General features: G+C 39.0%; 1 protein-coding gene across 2 annotated transcripts in view; it reads right to left on the minus strand.

The window, feature by feature from the left end:
- Positions 1-12,659, minus strand: part of PLCL1 (phospholipase C like 1 (inactive)) — a 220,852-nt gene that overhangs the window by 43,546 nt on the left and 164,647 nt on the right. For both annotated transcript variants that reach the window (XM_088135674.1, XM_088135675.1), the window contains exon 2: positions 3,948-6,410. In XM_088135674.1, coding sequence (XP_087991800.1) covers positions 3,948-6,410 — 2,463 coding nt within the window. The remainder of the gene's footprint in view (positions 1-3,947; positions 6,411-12,659) is intronic.

The raw sequence follows: 12,659 nt of genomic DNA on the forward strand, positions 1-12,659 counted from the left end.
AAAATGCTATGAAACCACATTCCCCCTGAGGTTCATACAAGCTATGCTTTTGTAAAGATCTAAAAACCTGGCTTTCCCAGCAGACTCTGGAATAGGGGAGAGTATGATCTCCTTCTGGTAGTGGATTTTTGTCTTATGACTGTGACTGAGTTTTGTTTGTTGTCCCCCCAATATGTTACTGCATATTATTATTATTATTATTATTTCTTCTGAAGGTTGCTTATCTATTTTTATTATGATGTTATTGTTTTTAATCCTGAAGTGTAAACTGCATATAATGACTTCTGTACTTCTGTGATACAAATTGTAATACATCATACACATTGATTGTTGTTGTTTAGTCGTTAAGTCGTGTCCGACTCTTCGTGACCCCATGAACCATATTGCGCCAGGCCTTCCTGTCCTTCACTGCCTCCCTGAGTTTGCTCAGTTTCATGCTCATTGCTTTGGTGATGCTATCTAACCATCTCATCCTCTGCCGTCCTCTTCTCCTTTTGCCTTCAATCTTTCCCAGCATCAGGGTCTTCTCCAAAGAGATCTCTCTTCGCATTAGGTGACCAAAGTATCTGAGCTTGAGCTTCATTATCGATCCTTCCAATGAGCAATCAGGGTTGATTTCCTTTAAGATTGACTGGTTTGACCTCCTAGCAGTCCAGGGGACTCTCAAGAGTCTTCTCCAGCACCACAGTTCAAAGGCAACAATTCTTCGGCGCTCAGCCTTCTTTATGGTCCAGCTCTCACAGCCATACATTACTACTGGAACACATTGATTGTATAACAAAATATCACTCTTGTTATCCAAATCAAGATAGCCTAGTTTTGTCAAGATGTGCTATAATAAAAATGGAAAAGAAAGGCCACAAAAGAAAAGATATTTGGCAATAGTTGGGGGTTTTTTTCCAAGCAGAAATAAACTTATCAAAAGTCAGCTGAGTCAGCCAATACTTAAGGTGGCAGATTCTCATTCAGGCTGCAACAGAGGGGCATCTTAATTCTAACTAAAGTATTGGGAATAGAGCAAGGAAGTTGCAGTAGAATCCTAATACATATGGATTAAATCATTTCAGAGTGAGATAGGTCAGAATCAGTGCAAAACTGAGCACCAAAACAACAAACCTCAGAACGTATTGTCGAAGGCTTTCACAGCCAGCATACGATGGCTGGTGTGGGTCTTCCGGGCTGTGTGGCTGTGGTCTTGAAGTTTTGTTTCCTAACGTTTCGCCAGCACCTGTGACCGGCATCTTCAGAGTGCAGGAGCACAGACAGGAGCAGTTCTCTCTGTGCCCAGGGTGATGTGACCCTTTTTGTGGGTATTTATAGAGATCTGAGTGGGGGGAAGGAGGGGGAGATTGGGGTGTGTGGGTGGGGTTGGCTGCTTGTACAAGTAACCCAACCCCACCCACACACCCCCAATCTCCCCCTTCCTTCCCCCCACTCAGATCTCTATAAATACCCACAAAAAGGGTCACATCACCCTGGGCACAGAGAGAACTGCTCCTGTCTGTGCTCCTGCACTCTGAAGATGCCGGTCACAGGTGCTGGCGAAACGTTAGGAAACAAAACTTCAAGACCACGGCCACACAGCCCGGAAGACCCGCACCAGCCAAACCTCAGAACTTTTGCATTACTCTGGCTGCAGCAGGAACTGAAGTATTCCCACTGCAGTTGGCAAATGTCATAATTGTGTTGGCAGCCTTCTGAGTCAGGGCTGTGACCTCATGAGTCCAGGAAGCAGAGGGCTGGAAGAAAATACCTAAGTATCTGAACATCTTTACTTGCTTAATTTGAAAATCACCGATTCACCATTTCTACTGCCATTGTCTCTCAGTGAAAAGGAGCACCTTCATTTTGGAGTGATTTATTCCAAATTCTCAGCCAGGTCGTATTTGATTAACACCCACAGGGAACAAAAAGGCCACTTTAGGTCAAGGAAAGATTTCTGTGTTATCAGTGTAAAGAAGCATGGAAATTAATCTGTGTTTTAGCAGACACTGAGATTCATGTTTAGAAATGGTCCATACAATACATTAACACAGACATGAAATAAGAAGGAGCAAAGAAATAACCTTGCTTAACTCTTATTTGCATCAAATTGGGAGTGTGAGGGTGGCAGAGTGTTACATTTGACTTGAGTAAGGTATCTTCATGGAGCATAATGATTAGCTGTTATAAATGATTGTCAATAGAGGAAGAAACTGTTTTTTTGCCTCAGGAGAGATTGAATAGAAACCTGTCTTCAGGTCAATGAAGACAATATAACATTTTTTTTCCAAAGGTTGATGCCTTGCCCCAAAATCAAAAAGCCTGAGTTAAAACCAGCTTGTTCCATAGCTAAAAACTTTTCTTGAGCCAACCAATATTCAGCTTTACATAAAGATTCCTGGCATATCATTTGCTTGTTAGTAAGCATATTGGGTTAGACCTTTAACCATCACCCTTTTTAATGACTGTGATGGTCAGAAACCACTTCTAGTCTTTAGGCATCTGGATCTTCAGAACAATATATTTTCTACCCAAAAGAGTGCTTCACACCTGCTACCCAGAAGAGTGCTTCATGCTTGCAAGATTTGGTAATGAAGTTTTAATAACATCCCTTACGTGGTACAGTTTTGTATTTGTTCTGATGCCACTGCCACTACTGAGTCAGCAACACATGTCATACTCCACTGTCCCCTCCTCTGTACTTGGTTTGCAGAGTTTATATTCCCACCTCTCCTACTGTATGAGCTGGTCAGATATGGAAATTACTACTTCTTACTTGGAGATTTCTCTCCAAAAATCTCCCGGAATGTAGCAATGTTACCATCACGAGGTATTGGGCCTGATCACCATTTAGCAAAGAAGTTGCCTAGAACAACCGTAGAATTCTGTCATTAATCTATCTTGCTGTTTTTTTTATATTGTGTGTCATACTGCTATTTTTTATTTGGTCTCCAACCATAAATCACTAAAGTAAAGCTTACATACTGTGGTAAGGGGGAAAAAAAGTTATATATCAGTAACTGAATGTATCACTAATATATTTGCTCTCGTGACAGAAAAATTTCCATTACTTTTCTACAAGAAAGCCTTGTTTTCTAAATATCTTGAAATGAAGAATGAAGAGGAAACAACTTATCTAAACAATTGAATTGATGCTTTAAAAAGACATTTATATGTGCAAGGCCATGTATAAATGGGAACTAGCTTGAGAAGAGTTAGGAAAAGTTTAATAATATAAACTTGTATTAGATTAATAGTTTATTATTCAAAAGTAATCTCACTGTATTTAAGGGGATTTATTCCTAAATAAGTATAGGTTTATAGCTGTTTCATGGAGTTGTAAATAATTAGAATAATAATATTCTCTGAATAGGAATGTTCTGCAATATAGTAATATTTTCTAGCTTCCAGAATTCTGAATTCCTTGGGGGGGGGCAAATTGTATGTACAGTATGTCTGTCTCTCCCTTTCTCCCTCTCTTTCACACACACAAACATACAACTGTGTTATCCCATACACATGCATCCTCCTTTCCAGAAAAATGGGAAGGGCGTTATAAGAATTATATATATACAAATAATGCATCTCAGATAGTTGTATATCCACAGTAATCCAATTTCTCCACCACCACAGAAGAGCACTTAAAAAAAAATAACATAGCCCATTGTTACAGAGAAATCCAGAAGAGTAAGAGTAAGGACAGCATGGGGAAGTTGGGAACCTCCAACTGCAAGGCAAGCAGAAAACCCTAAGCTTCAGTTTTTTGACACTAGAAAGACAGAAGTTGCAGATGGTAATTTCTTTGAACTTAATTACTACAATCTTTACTAATGGTGATTGCAACCCTTGCTATATAAAAAAGCTTCTAATGCCCAGGAATGTCAATAATACTTGTATTGCATATGATACTTTGTGAAATCAGGCTTTCAGTTATGGAAGAAAAAAGGAGTCAAAGTTTTCCTTACCTGCATGTTCTCCCTCAAGTCAGTTGCCTCTCTCAGTGGGTGTACTGCTAGCTTAAAGATATCATCTATAATCTTAAGGCTTGTGTTCCTCAGCATAGTATAGTCTCTAGTTTTCATTCCTATTCTTGCCGTCAGGCTACGCTTTGGGGCCTTCCCTCCACCACTTCGGTTAGTTATTGCAATGTGCACAAAAAGTGTAACATGCTCCATGATGTCCCCTACAAAGGAGCGCAGAGGTATGTGTCGATAGCCTGACTGTAAACATTCCAGAGGGATAGTATATTGGCCTATGAACTCATCACCAATATAGTCATCATCCAATACTACAAAGCGAATCATGGCAAGCTCTGGCAGGTTGATCTCAAACTCAAAGCTCTCATCAAAAATAGGATTATCACTGTTCTGCTGAACAGTTTTAGTCCTCTGTTCTGTACAGTCTGCAGGAATGCCATGAATTTCTAGACACACATAGGGATCTATGACATCCCCTTTGGCACAGGCTCCTTTGGGCTTTGGGAAGTTTTGTCCACTGATGATTTTGATGTGTAGAACTTGTGGCGAGGCCCCTGGCACTATGCCTTTTGTGTTTGCACTGAAGTAAGACACCTCTTCTCGCATAACAGAAGGTCGAAGGACGTAACCACATCCCCCGTTCTGTAGAAACCATCCAGTATGTAAATCCATCATTGGCCCAGGTGTTTGATAATTCATTGCCACTATCTGGCAACCACAATTCCAAAAATCTTGTGGGTTTACATTACTGGAATCTATTCTCATGGCACTTGGATATATTCGAGACAGAAATCTCTTATTATAATTGACAAAGTCTTCTGGATATTCATTTGCAATTTTACTGGCTTCTCCTTCACTGAAGGAGCACATTTCCCAATAATTCTGATTTTTCATTGAGTTCTCAAAATCCTTGAATTGGACTGATTTACATATAGTTACAAGGTCAGAAAGCTCTTTGCATAACCAGGACATTTTTGGATCCCCTAAGTATTCTTCAGATTTTCTGCGAGTTATTTCAGCTTCATCTTCGTCCGTGACTTCTCCTTCTAATAAATCTTTACCACAAGGCAGTTTCTTTCCTTTGATAATAATCCTCATTTTCAGTTTCTCTGGAGATGGAAGATATGATTCTGATGGTAGTGGTGCATCAGTGTAGAGTTTGGACCCAAAAGTCTTCTTCATATATTCAGCCATGATCTTCTGCTGCTGTATGGAGCAATGGTTTTCCAAGCAGAGAATAAGAGGATACTCTGAAGAAACAAAGGCTAATTTGTTGATTACTTCAATTACATATTTAAAGGACAAAGGTGATGCCCTATTATTACGGTTACAAATTATGGGCTCATTATCTGGCCCATCACAAACATCTAGTTCGATACTTCTACAGCTCATCTTCAGTGCCCTGATATAGCCATTGATATCCGCTGGCCCTCGGACCTGGTCTTCTATCAGGTAAGTATTGTGAGATGAGTTAATATAATAATGTGATAAAGACTGGCTCATGTCTTGAACAACCTTTTTATGTGTGGTATCAAAAATATCACATTCTGGGGACAACAAATATTGCGTAAATCCATCGATTGCAAGAAAACCCTTCAACTGCCCTTCCTGTGAAAATTCATATCTACGAATGATATCAAGGCAAATGTCTTCAGTGACATGTGTAACCCCTTGCTCAGCTTCTAAAAAAAGCATGAGGTCCTTGGCATCTACATATTCTTTGTTTTTAGATATCTGTACTAGCAAAAAATAAACTTCAGGTCTTGTACAAAGCTCTGTGTATGCTTCACAAAATTCTTCTTTAGTTACACGAGTTGTTAATTTCTCCTTGCTTCTTTGAATCTCTTTAAATTTCAGTCTGATCTTTGACTCCTTTAAGGCAGGGTTCAGCTGTTTTATTAACTCTACAACTGTGTCTTCCAACATAATCCCATTGCCTTCAATATCTGCAGCTTCAAATACAGATGTAAGCCAAGCAAACCGTGGGGTATTTTGGCTACTCTCTATCAAATCCAAACATTGCTTAGTACGAGAAACCAGATATTGCAAACCTGACACCCAAATGTTGGCCACATCTGCTGAATTGGCAACTAAGTCTAGAGAGTCATAATTCTCCCCATGAATTATGGAGAAGGCACAGTCTTCAGAAATCTGATCTGCAAGTCCATTGTTTCTGAATGTTTCTGTGTTCTTCCCTAATCTGATCTCTTTTATCGCAGAAATATCAAGTTTTGCCTTGTCAGAATCTTTTTTAGAGGGTTCCCAGCGAAGTGCCTGCAAGTCAGGGTCAAGAGTAAAAAATCGATTATAAATACGAGAGTTCGGCCGGACTTTCTTCAGTTCACAGCCAGCTTGCATGAAGCTAATGCAGTCACTTGCGCTACTTATTTTCTTTTCTGAGGGCATGCTGCTGAAGGAGACGGTTTTCTTGCGCCCACATTTTGAAGGATCCTGTAAAGGAAATGGAAAAAAAAAGTCAATACACGTGACAAGCCTATAAATAAAATACAAAGTATAAAGGTGACAATCATAGTGAAGAAAAAAAAAATCATGGCTGGCAACTGGTATATAAACAACAATTCATTTTTAGGCTAAACATTTCACTGTAGCATAATGTCAGAATCCTTGCAATCAATCAACTGCCTTGCTAATTTGCCTGCTTCATTTCTGCCATTACAGTGATGGGGAGGAAGGGGGGGAAATGGAGAGGTTGGCCGTTAGGCGCAGATGGACTGTTATCTAGTTCTCAGGAATGCCCAAGGTCGTACCAGCATGAGACCTGGAGAGAATCTTCAACATGCGCAAGAGACACTCCAAGACAGTAGGGGGGAGGTGAAAGGGAAAGAGGGTAAAACTGAATTTTGGCGCGCGTGGAACTTGGTTCCAGCTTTTGCCTTAGAGTTGTGCACTACTTTCCAATAAACAAATTCTTCTTTGAACCTGTAACAGTGTCAATGGGAGTTGCTTTCATTGGGAACTGAGTACCACGGTTCTTACACATAATCATTATGTAGCATCATACAGGTGGTCCTCAGGTTACAACAGCAATTGAGACTAAGATTGCCATCACTAAGCAATGTGGTCATAAAGTGTGATGTTACATAACCGCATCGCTTAGCAATGGCAATCCCAGGCAGTCCTGGTCGCCATTGTAACCCCAAGTCGCATGGGTCGTTAAGCGGGAAGAGGTAGGACTCCCAGGTAAGGTGCCACAGGGGGTGGGGATGGGGGAGATTGAGAGAGGGACTGGAAGGGTCAGCTTTATCATGTATCTTAGGGAATATATTATCCATAGGGAAAAAGGCACCAAGTTATTTGGTATTTAGTTATGGCAGTGGGAGATGGAATTGGCCAGAGTATGATTTTTTAAAATTTTGTTTGTCATTTTACATATTAATGTTGATCCCTTATGTAGTTTCTAACTCCTAATCAATAGCAACCAGGACCACAACAATAAATATTGCATTTAAAAAAAAGTTAAATGAATTTGAAATAGGGCTCACTCAAAAAAGCCTCCTTTTTCTTTATTTGATACCTTTCCAGCATTTCCCATGGAATAAGAGTTACTTGGCACTTGCTTTAGGAAGACCCTATGCAGTTTTCAAAAATTTGATCTTTTGCTTTCCCTCATTTGATTGTCTTTCCTGTGTGCTTCCTACTTTAAAATAAGATGCCAAGGAAATAGCACTCATCTTTAACTTTGCTACATTTTGTTATGGGAGAGGTCAGTATCATAAAACTGTTTAAATTAAAAGGAAGAGAGCAAGAGAGAAACTTCTCTGATATTCTTTCCCCAAAATATAAACCCTTTGCCCCTAAGAGATGTTCTTCAGAAATTCTTCAGACCTTCTGAGAATGAGAAGAAAATAATCTTGGGAAATGTCTAAGAAAAGGGGATCTTCCAACTGAAGCACTTCAGCTGTTGGGTGAGATTGTGTCCTGAACACTAGAGGAGTGCCCTATGTACCAGCTGCTCTGAAGCTTTTGGAAACCAAGGCACTGGCACAGCTCCTCTATGGATTGCACCTGTAACGATATGTGGGAATGACCTTGAGAGACAGGTAGAAGACCAGCAGACTAGGTAACAGTCAGACAAGGGGCAGCTGAGTCCTCAGAAGGAATGGGGACATGGCAAACATCTGTGAAGGGACCCGCCCTAGTTTCTTGGACTGTAAAGGTGGGGGGACAGGGCAGGAGGAGAGAGATGTACTTTCAGACTTGCAAGTTTCTGTTAATGTAACCTTACAATAAAGTTAGAGCTAATACTTCTGGGTGTGCTTCTTGTCTGGACTACCTTGCAAGGCTGACAGCACCTTAGTCCAGCTGTCAACTATGAGAAATTAGAGTTCAAACTGGCTTCCTAAAAAAGTTATTTCAAGTAGAAAAATATGTCCCTAACCCTGCTCTATGTTTGGAGGCAAGGTTTAGAAAAATTGAAATGAGAGTGTGCCTATGTGCATTCAGATACTAGCTAAAAACTTACTTTCAGCCCCAAGGCCTGATACATCCTATCCTGTCAAATGAACATTATTTTCTCTTAGAAACTCCAAATAAATGACAAATTACATAAATTGGGGTTCTCCAGTGAGATGCTGATGCCCCTGACATAAGAGCAGGCAACAGTAGCTCTTAAACAAGGAATTCTTGACGTAGAATTACAAACAGAATGTACTACTGTAAGATGTCTGTTAGAGCTCAATTGAGGCACAGCAAATTTCATTTTAAACCAGCATTATATCTGACCTAACTTACAAACAATAAATTTCAGAGGGCCTTTACACTATTGCAATTTAATATCTTACTATCAGTAGGGTTGGAAGGTAAATACCACAAAACCCCTTATGCTGAAATGCTTTGTCCCTGCAAGGATGGAAGCACTGAATCACGGAATCATGTCCTGCTGTACTGCCCTTGTTACCAAAATACCTGCAATGGGTTACTAACACCTCTTAGTCCATTTCTATCTTTGTGCAGCTTCTTTTGGCAGATAAAGATCCCAAGATATCTCTTGCAGTTGCCAAGTTTCTATATGTAGCTGGCAGAATTTGTACGCTGTTGACTAAGCATGATTACAGGCCTTTTCAGGCTGCGTGCTACTTTGTACTTCGTATTGTTGTTGTTCAGTCATTAAGTCGTGTCCGATTCTTCGTGACCCCATGAACCATATTGCGCCAGGCCTTCCTGTCCTTCACTGCCTCCCTGAGTTTGCTCAGTTTCATGCTCATTGCTTCAGTGATGCTATCTAACCATCTCATCCTCTGCCATCCTCTTCTCCTTTTGCCTTCAATCTTTCCCAGCATCAGGGTCTTTTCCAAAGAGTCCTCTCTTCGCATTAGGAGACCAAAGTATCTGAGCTTGAGCTTCATTATCAATCCTTCCAATGAGCAGTCAGGGTTGATTTCTTGATGTACTTCGTATTACATATTGTATTTTCTTTTATGAAATCTGGGGCTATGACCTATGGTCAAGTTTGGTTACTGGCACACGCACAAATAACTACAATGGATTCTTTGTCTTCCCTTTGATAATCACTGTATAAGTAGTGCTAGATTGACAATCTAGTATTCATTTTTTAAATATAAAATGCTGAGGTGTGCACAAACACATATTTATTTATATTTGTGCCAGTTCTGTAAAACTTTGCCCACCAGAAAACAAACAGAAGCTGAATGCATTTATCAATGAAATGCAAATATGTGGACACAGCTTCCATAGAAAATACAGTATATCAGTACTTTATATCTATTGTAAAGATGCCTGAATAGGTTTTGGGAGGGGGAGGATATAGAAGTGGTTGGTTATTGCCTTCTTCTGAGTTTTTTCAGGTTTCTAGTCTAACCTATAGTCTTGGAATTCCCAGGTGATTTTCCATCTAGGTCTGACCCTGCTTAGTTTCTTTTCTTTTCTAAAATCAGCCAAGGTCACTTGGGTAATAAGAATATTCTGGCCAATGAAATGCTGGTAAAAAGCAGGAAGATGATCTAACCTTTCAAGGAAAGTTAAGCATCCAAGATACACTAGTATGGTTCCAGTTAAAGGTGAATCTTCTCTTATTGCTTCTACTTGTCTTTGCATTCACATAATTGATCAGGCACCCAGCTGTTGTATGAAATGGGACCATAAAAAAATAGGAGACATATATCTAATAACTAATGGCTATTATAATGTATTTACTATTTGTTCCAAGTGAGTCATCTTTGTGATGAGGTATGCATAGAACATATTCTTTCTTAATATCAAGCACGTTGGCACAGAAACCTGCCTCTCTGAATATCATGATGATATTTTCTGTATTATCACCTTTCAATTACTGTTCTGAACATGTAACCCAAAGTGAGTTACTCATCCCCACAATCACTGGTTACCATGCCCCAGCAGCAGAATGGTACACTTTGAGCTAACAGGTCCTTCAACTGATGATAACTGCTGCTTTAATTCATCTGTTCCTTTTCAAAAAAGGATTATATCTTCTGCTGTACTAACACTCTATGGGATGATACCTCTCAAGTCTTGCATGAGTTACCTGTCATCAACTAAGTTTCTGTTTCCAAGTGTCATTAGTTACAGTTGTAGGTTCTGACTCACTGTTTCAAACTATCTTGAAAAAGCTCTAATAGATCATTTAGTAGACTACATATATAGACACCCTTATTTCTCTTCAAATTATATGTGGATATAATTTATTGCTGCAAATGAATCCAATTCAAGACAAAAATAAAAAGTTAAGGCAGTCAGAAGGGCTTTTTCAAGTAACTTTCTTAGTTAAGCTTACCAATCAGACCTAATGATAGCTTTCTTCACTGTAGGTTATCACATGGATTTTTGATCTTTGTATATTCATAAATATTGCAGATACGATAGAAGTCTCCATATATTTTCTTTCAAACAAAACTAAATCAACACATTGTTTTTCTTAAACCCTTACACAACGTGGAGTAGTAATGTGTACATAGTAGTACTTTTATTTTGTTCACTAGAACATATCACCTATTTACAGTCTCAATCCCTAGTGAAATTGATGGGATTTATTTTGTACTTAAGCAAATTTCATAATTAAGCAAATTTAAGATTGGAATCTTATGCACTCCTGAGATGTTTCCTGAGATAGTCCAGATTATGAAAGAGCTACCAGCCAAAAGGCATTGGGTAGGTACTCTGTTTTCTTTTCTCATTTAATTGCTTTTTTTCAATACTGGTAGGGGAAGTGGCCAAGAAATGGTGAGGAAATATGATGGTTGCCATGATCATTATAATCTGGACTCACATAAAATGTAGTGAGTGAGGCAAGGAAACTGTGATAGCCACCCTGCATTCATATAATGAGCTGGTGACTCAGCACTGAAGAGGCTCTTAATTATTTGAATAACTACATTTTTGACTGAAGCTCAGCATAAGCTTAATCCATGAAAACACAGTTAATATAGGTGAATAAGTGACATTAGTTACTTTGCTTCTACTGTAGTCTAATATATTTGTAACATTTTTAGAAACTTTAGTCCTCTCTCCACGAAAGCATTCTCTTGTAACCAAATTACTGCTGCTACGGGTATTAATGTAAAGTCAATTTTCTTGAAACAAATTCATAAATTCACATAAATGCAATCTGCAAGTGTAATTTCAGGGCATTTTCATATACCATGCCAAAAGTTGTCAGATTTTAATTAAAACATTTTAACTGAAAATTAAATGTCAACAGTGATACAGAGTTGTTGTTAAAGGAATATATCAAGTCAATGGCAGTCACTTTGAAAAGGAGCAGAAAATGCAGCCAGGCGCTAAAGAAAATGGTACAATAGAGGAACATAGTATACGGAAGACAAGATTTTAACTGAGAGCTTGTAGACTTTGCACATGAAATAAGAAAGCACAGTGGTCTGGACTTGCTGACTTTTTATATTCCTTCTTCCAACACCATCAAAGCCCACCCTTTAAAAAAAGTTCCTGAGAGGTCAGAAATTTCCCGAGCAGCACCTAAATGAATGAAGGAGTATCTTTTAAATAGATATATCCCTGTAATCATGTCTATACAGAGAAGTTGCTCATATGGGTAGAATTATGGTGAAAGCAAAGGAGCCATAGCTCACTGATGGAGCATATGCTCTGGATATAGCTGGTCCGAGATCAAACCTTGACATTACTAAATAAATGAATTGGGTCATTATGAGAAAAATTTTCATGAGTGTCAAGTCAAGAAGGAGATGTAATACTGGGGATTTCTGGTCCTAGAAAACCAGTGAATACAAAGCAAAACCAGAGAAGAAAGAAACATGGATCTTGAGAGCATTAAAGAGTACCATTGCTTCTATTTATGATGTAGAAGTATTAAAATAGAACTTGGAAGTAAACATCATGCCTACTAAATATTATGTGTGGTGGACTTGTGTATCTTTTCCCTTGAATTCAAGCAAAGTAAAAGACACTCTTCTAACTACAGTATAACACTTACTGTATACTATAACACTCCACACAATTTTAAGAGGTGAGCAGCAACTCTGGCAACCAAAGATTGTTTTCGAATGCTAGGTACATTCCATTTTTCCAAGATTACCTTGAGGAAAAACCATATGCACCATATTTAATAATAGAGTAATAACTCTATAACTTTTCCAGAAAGGGGCTTTGAGAGAGTGATCATTTGCCCATTTACTCTGGAGCCAGGAATAATTTCTTACAAGGGATCAGCTGCTTCTTCTGGTTCTT

This window comes from Python bivittatus, unplaced genomic scaffold, assembly GCF_059951505.1.
Source record: "Python bivittatus isolate LINGU-HERP-01145 unplaced genomic scaffold, Pbiv_v1 ctg000200_np1212, whole genome shotgun sequence".
NCBI classification, from domain to species: domain Eukaryota; kingdom Metazoa; phylum Chordata; class Lepidosauria; order Squamata; family Pythonidae; genus Python; species Python bivittatus.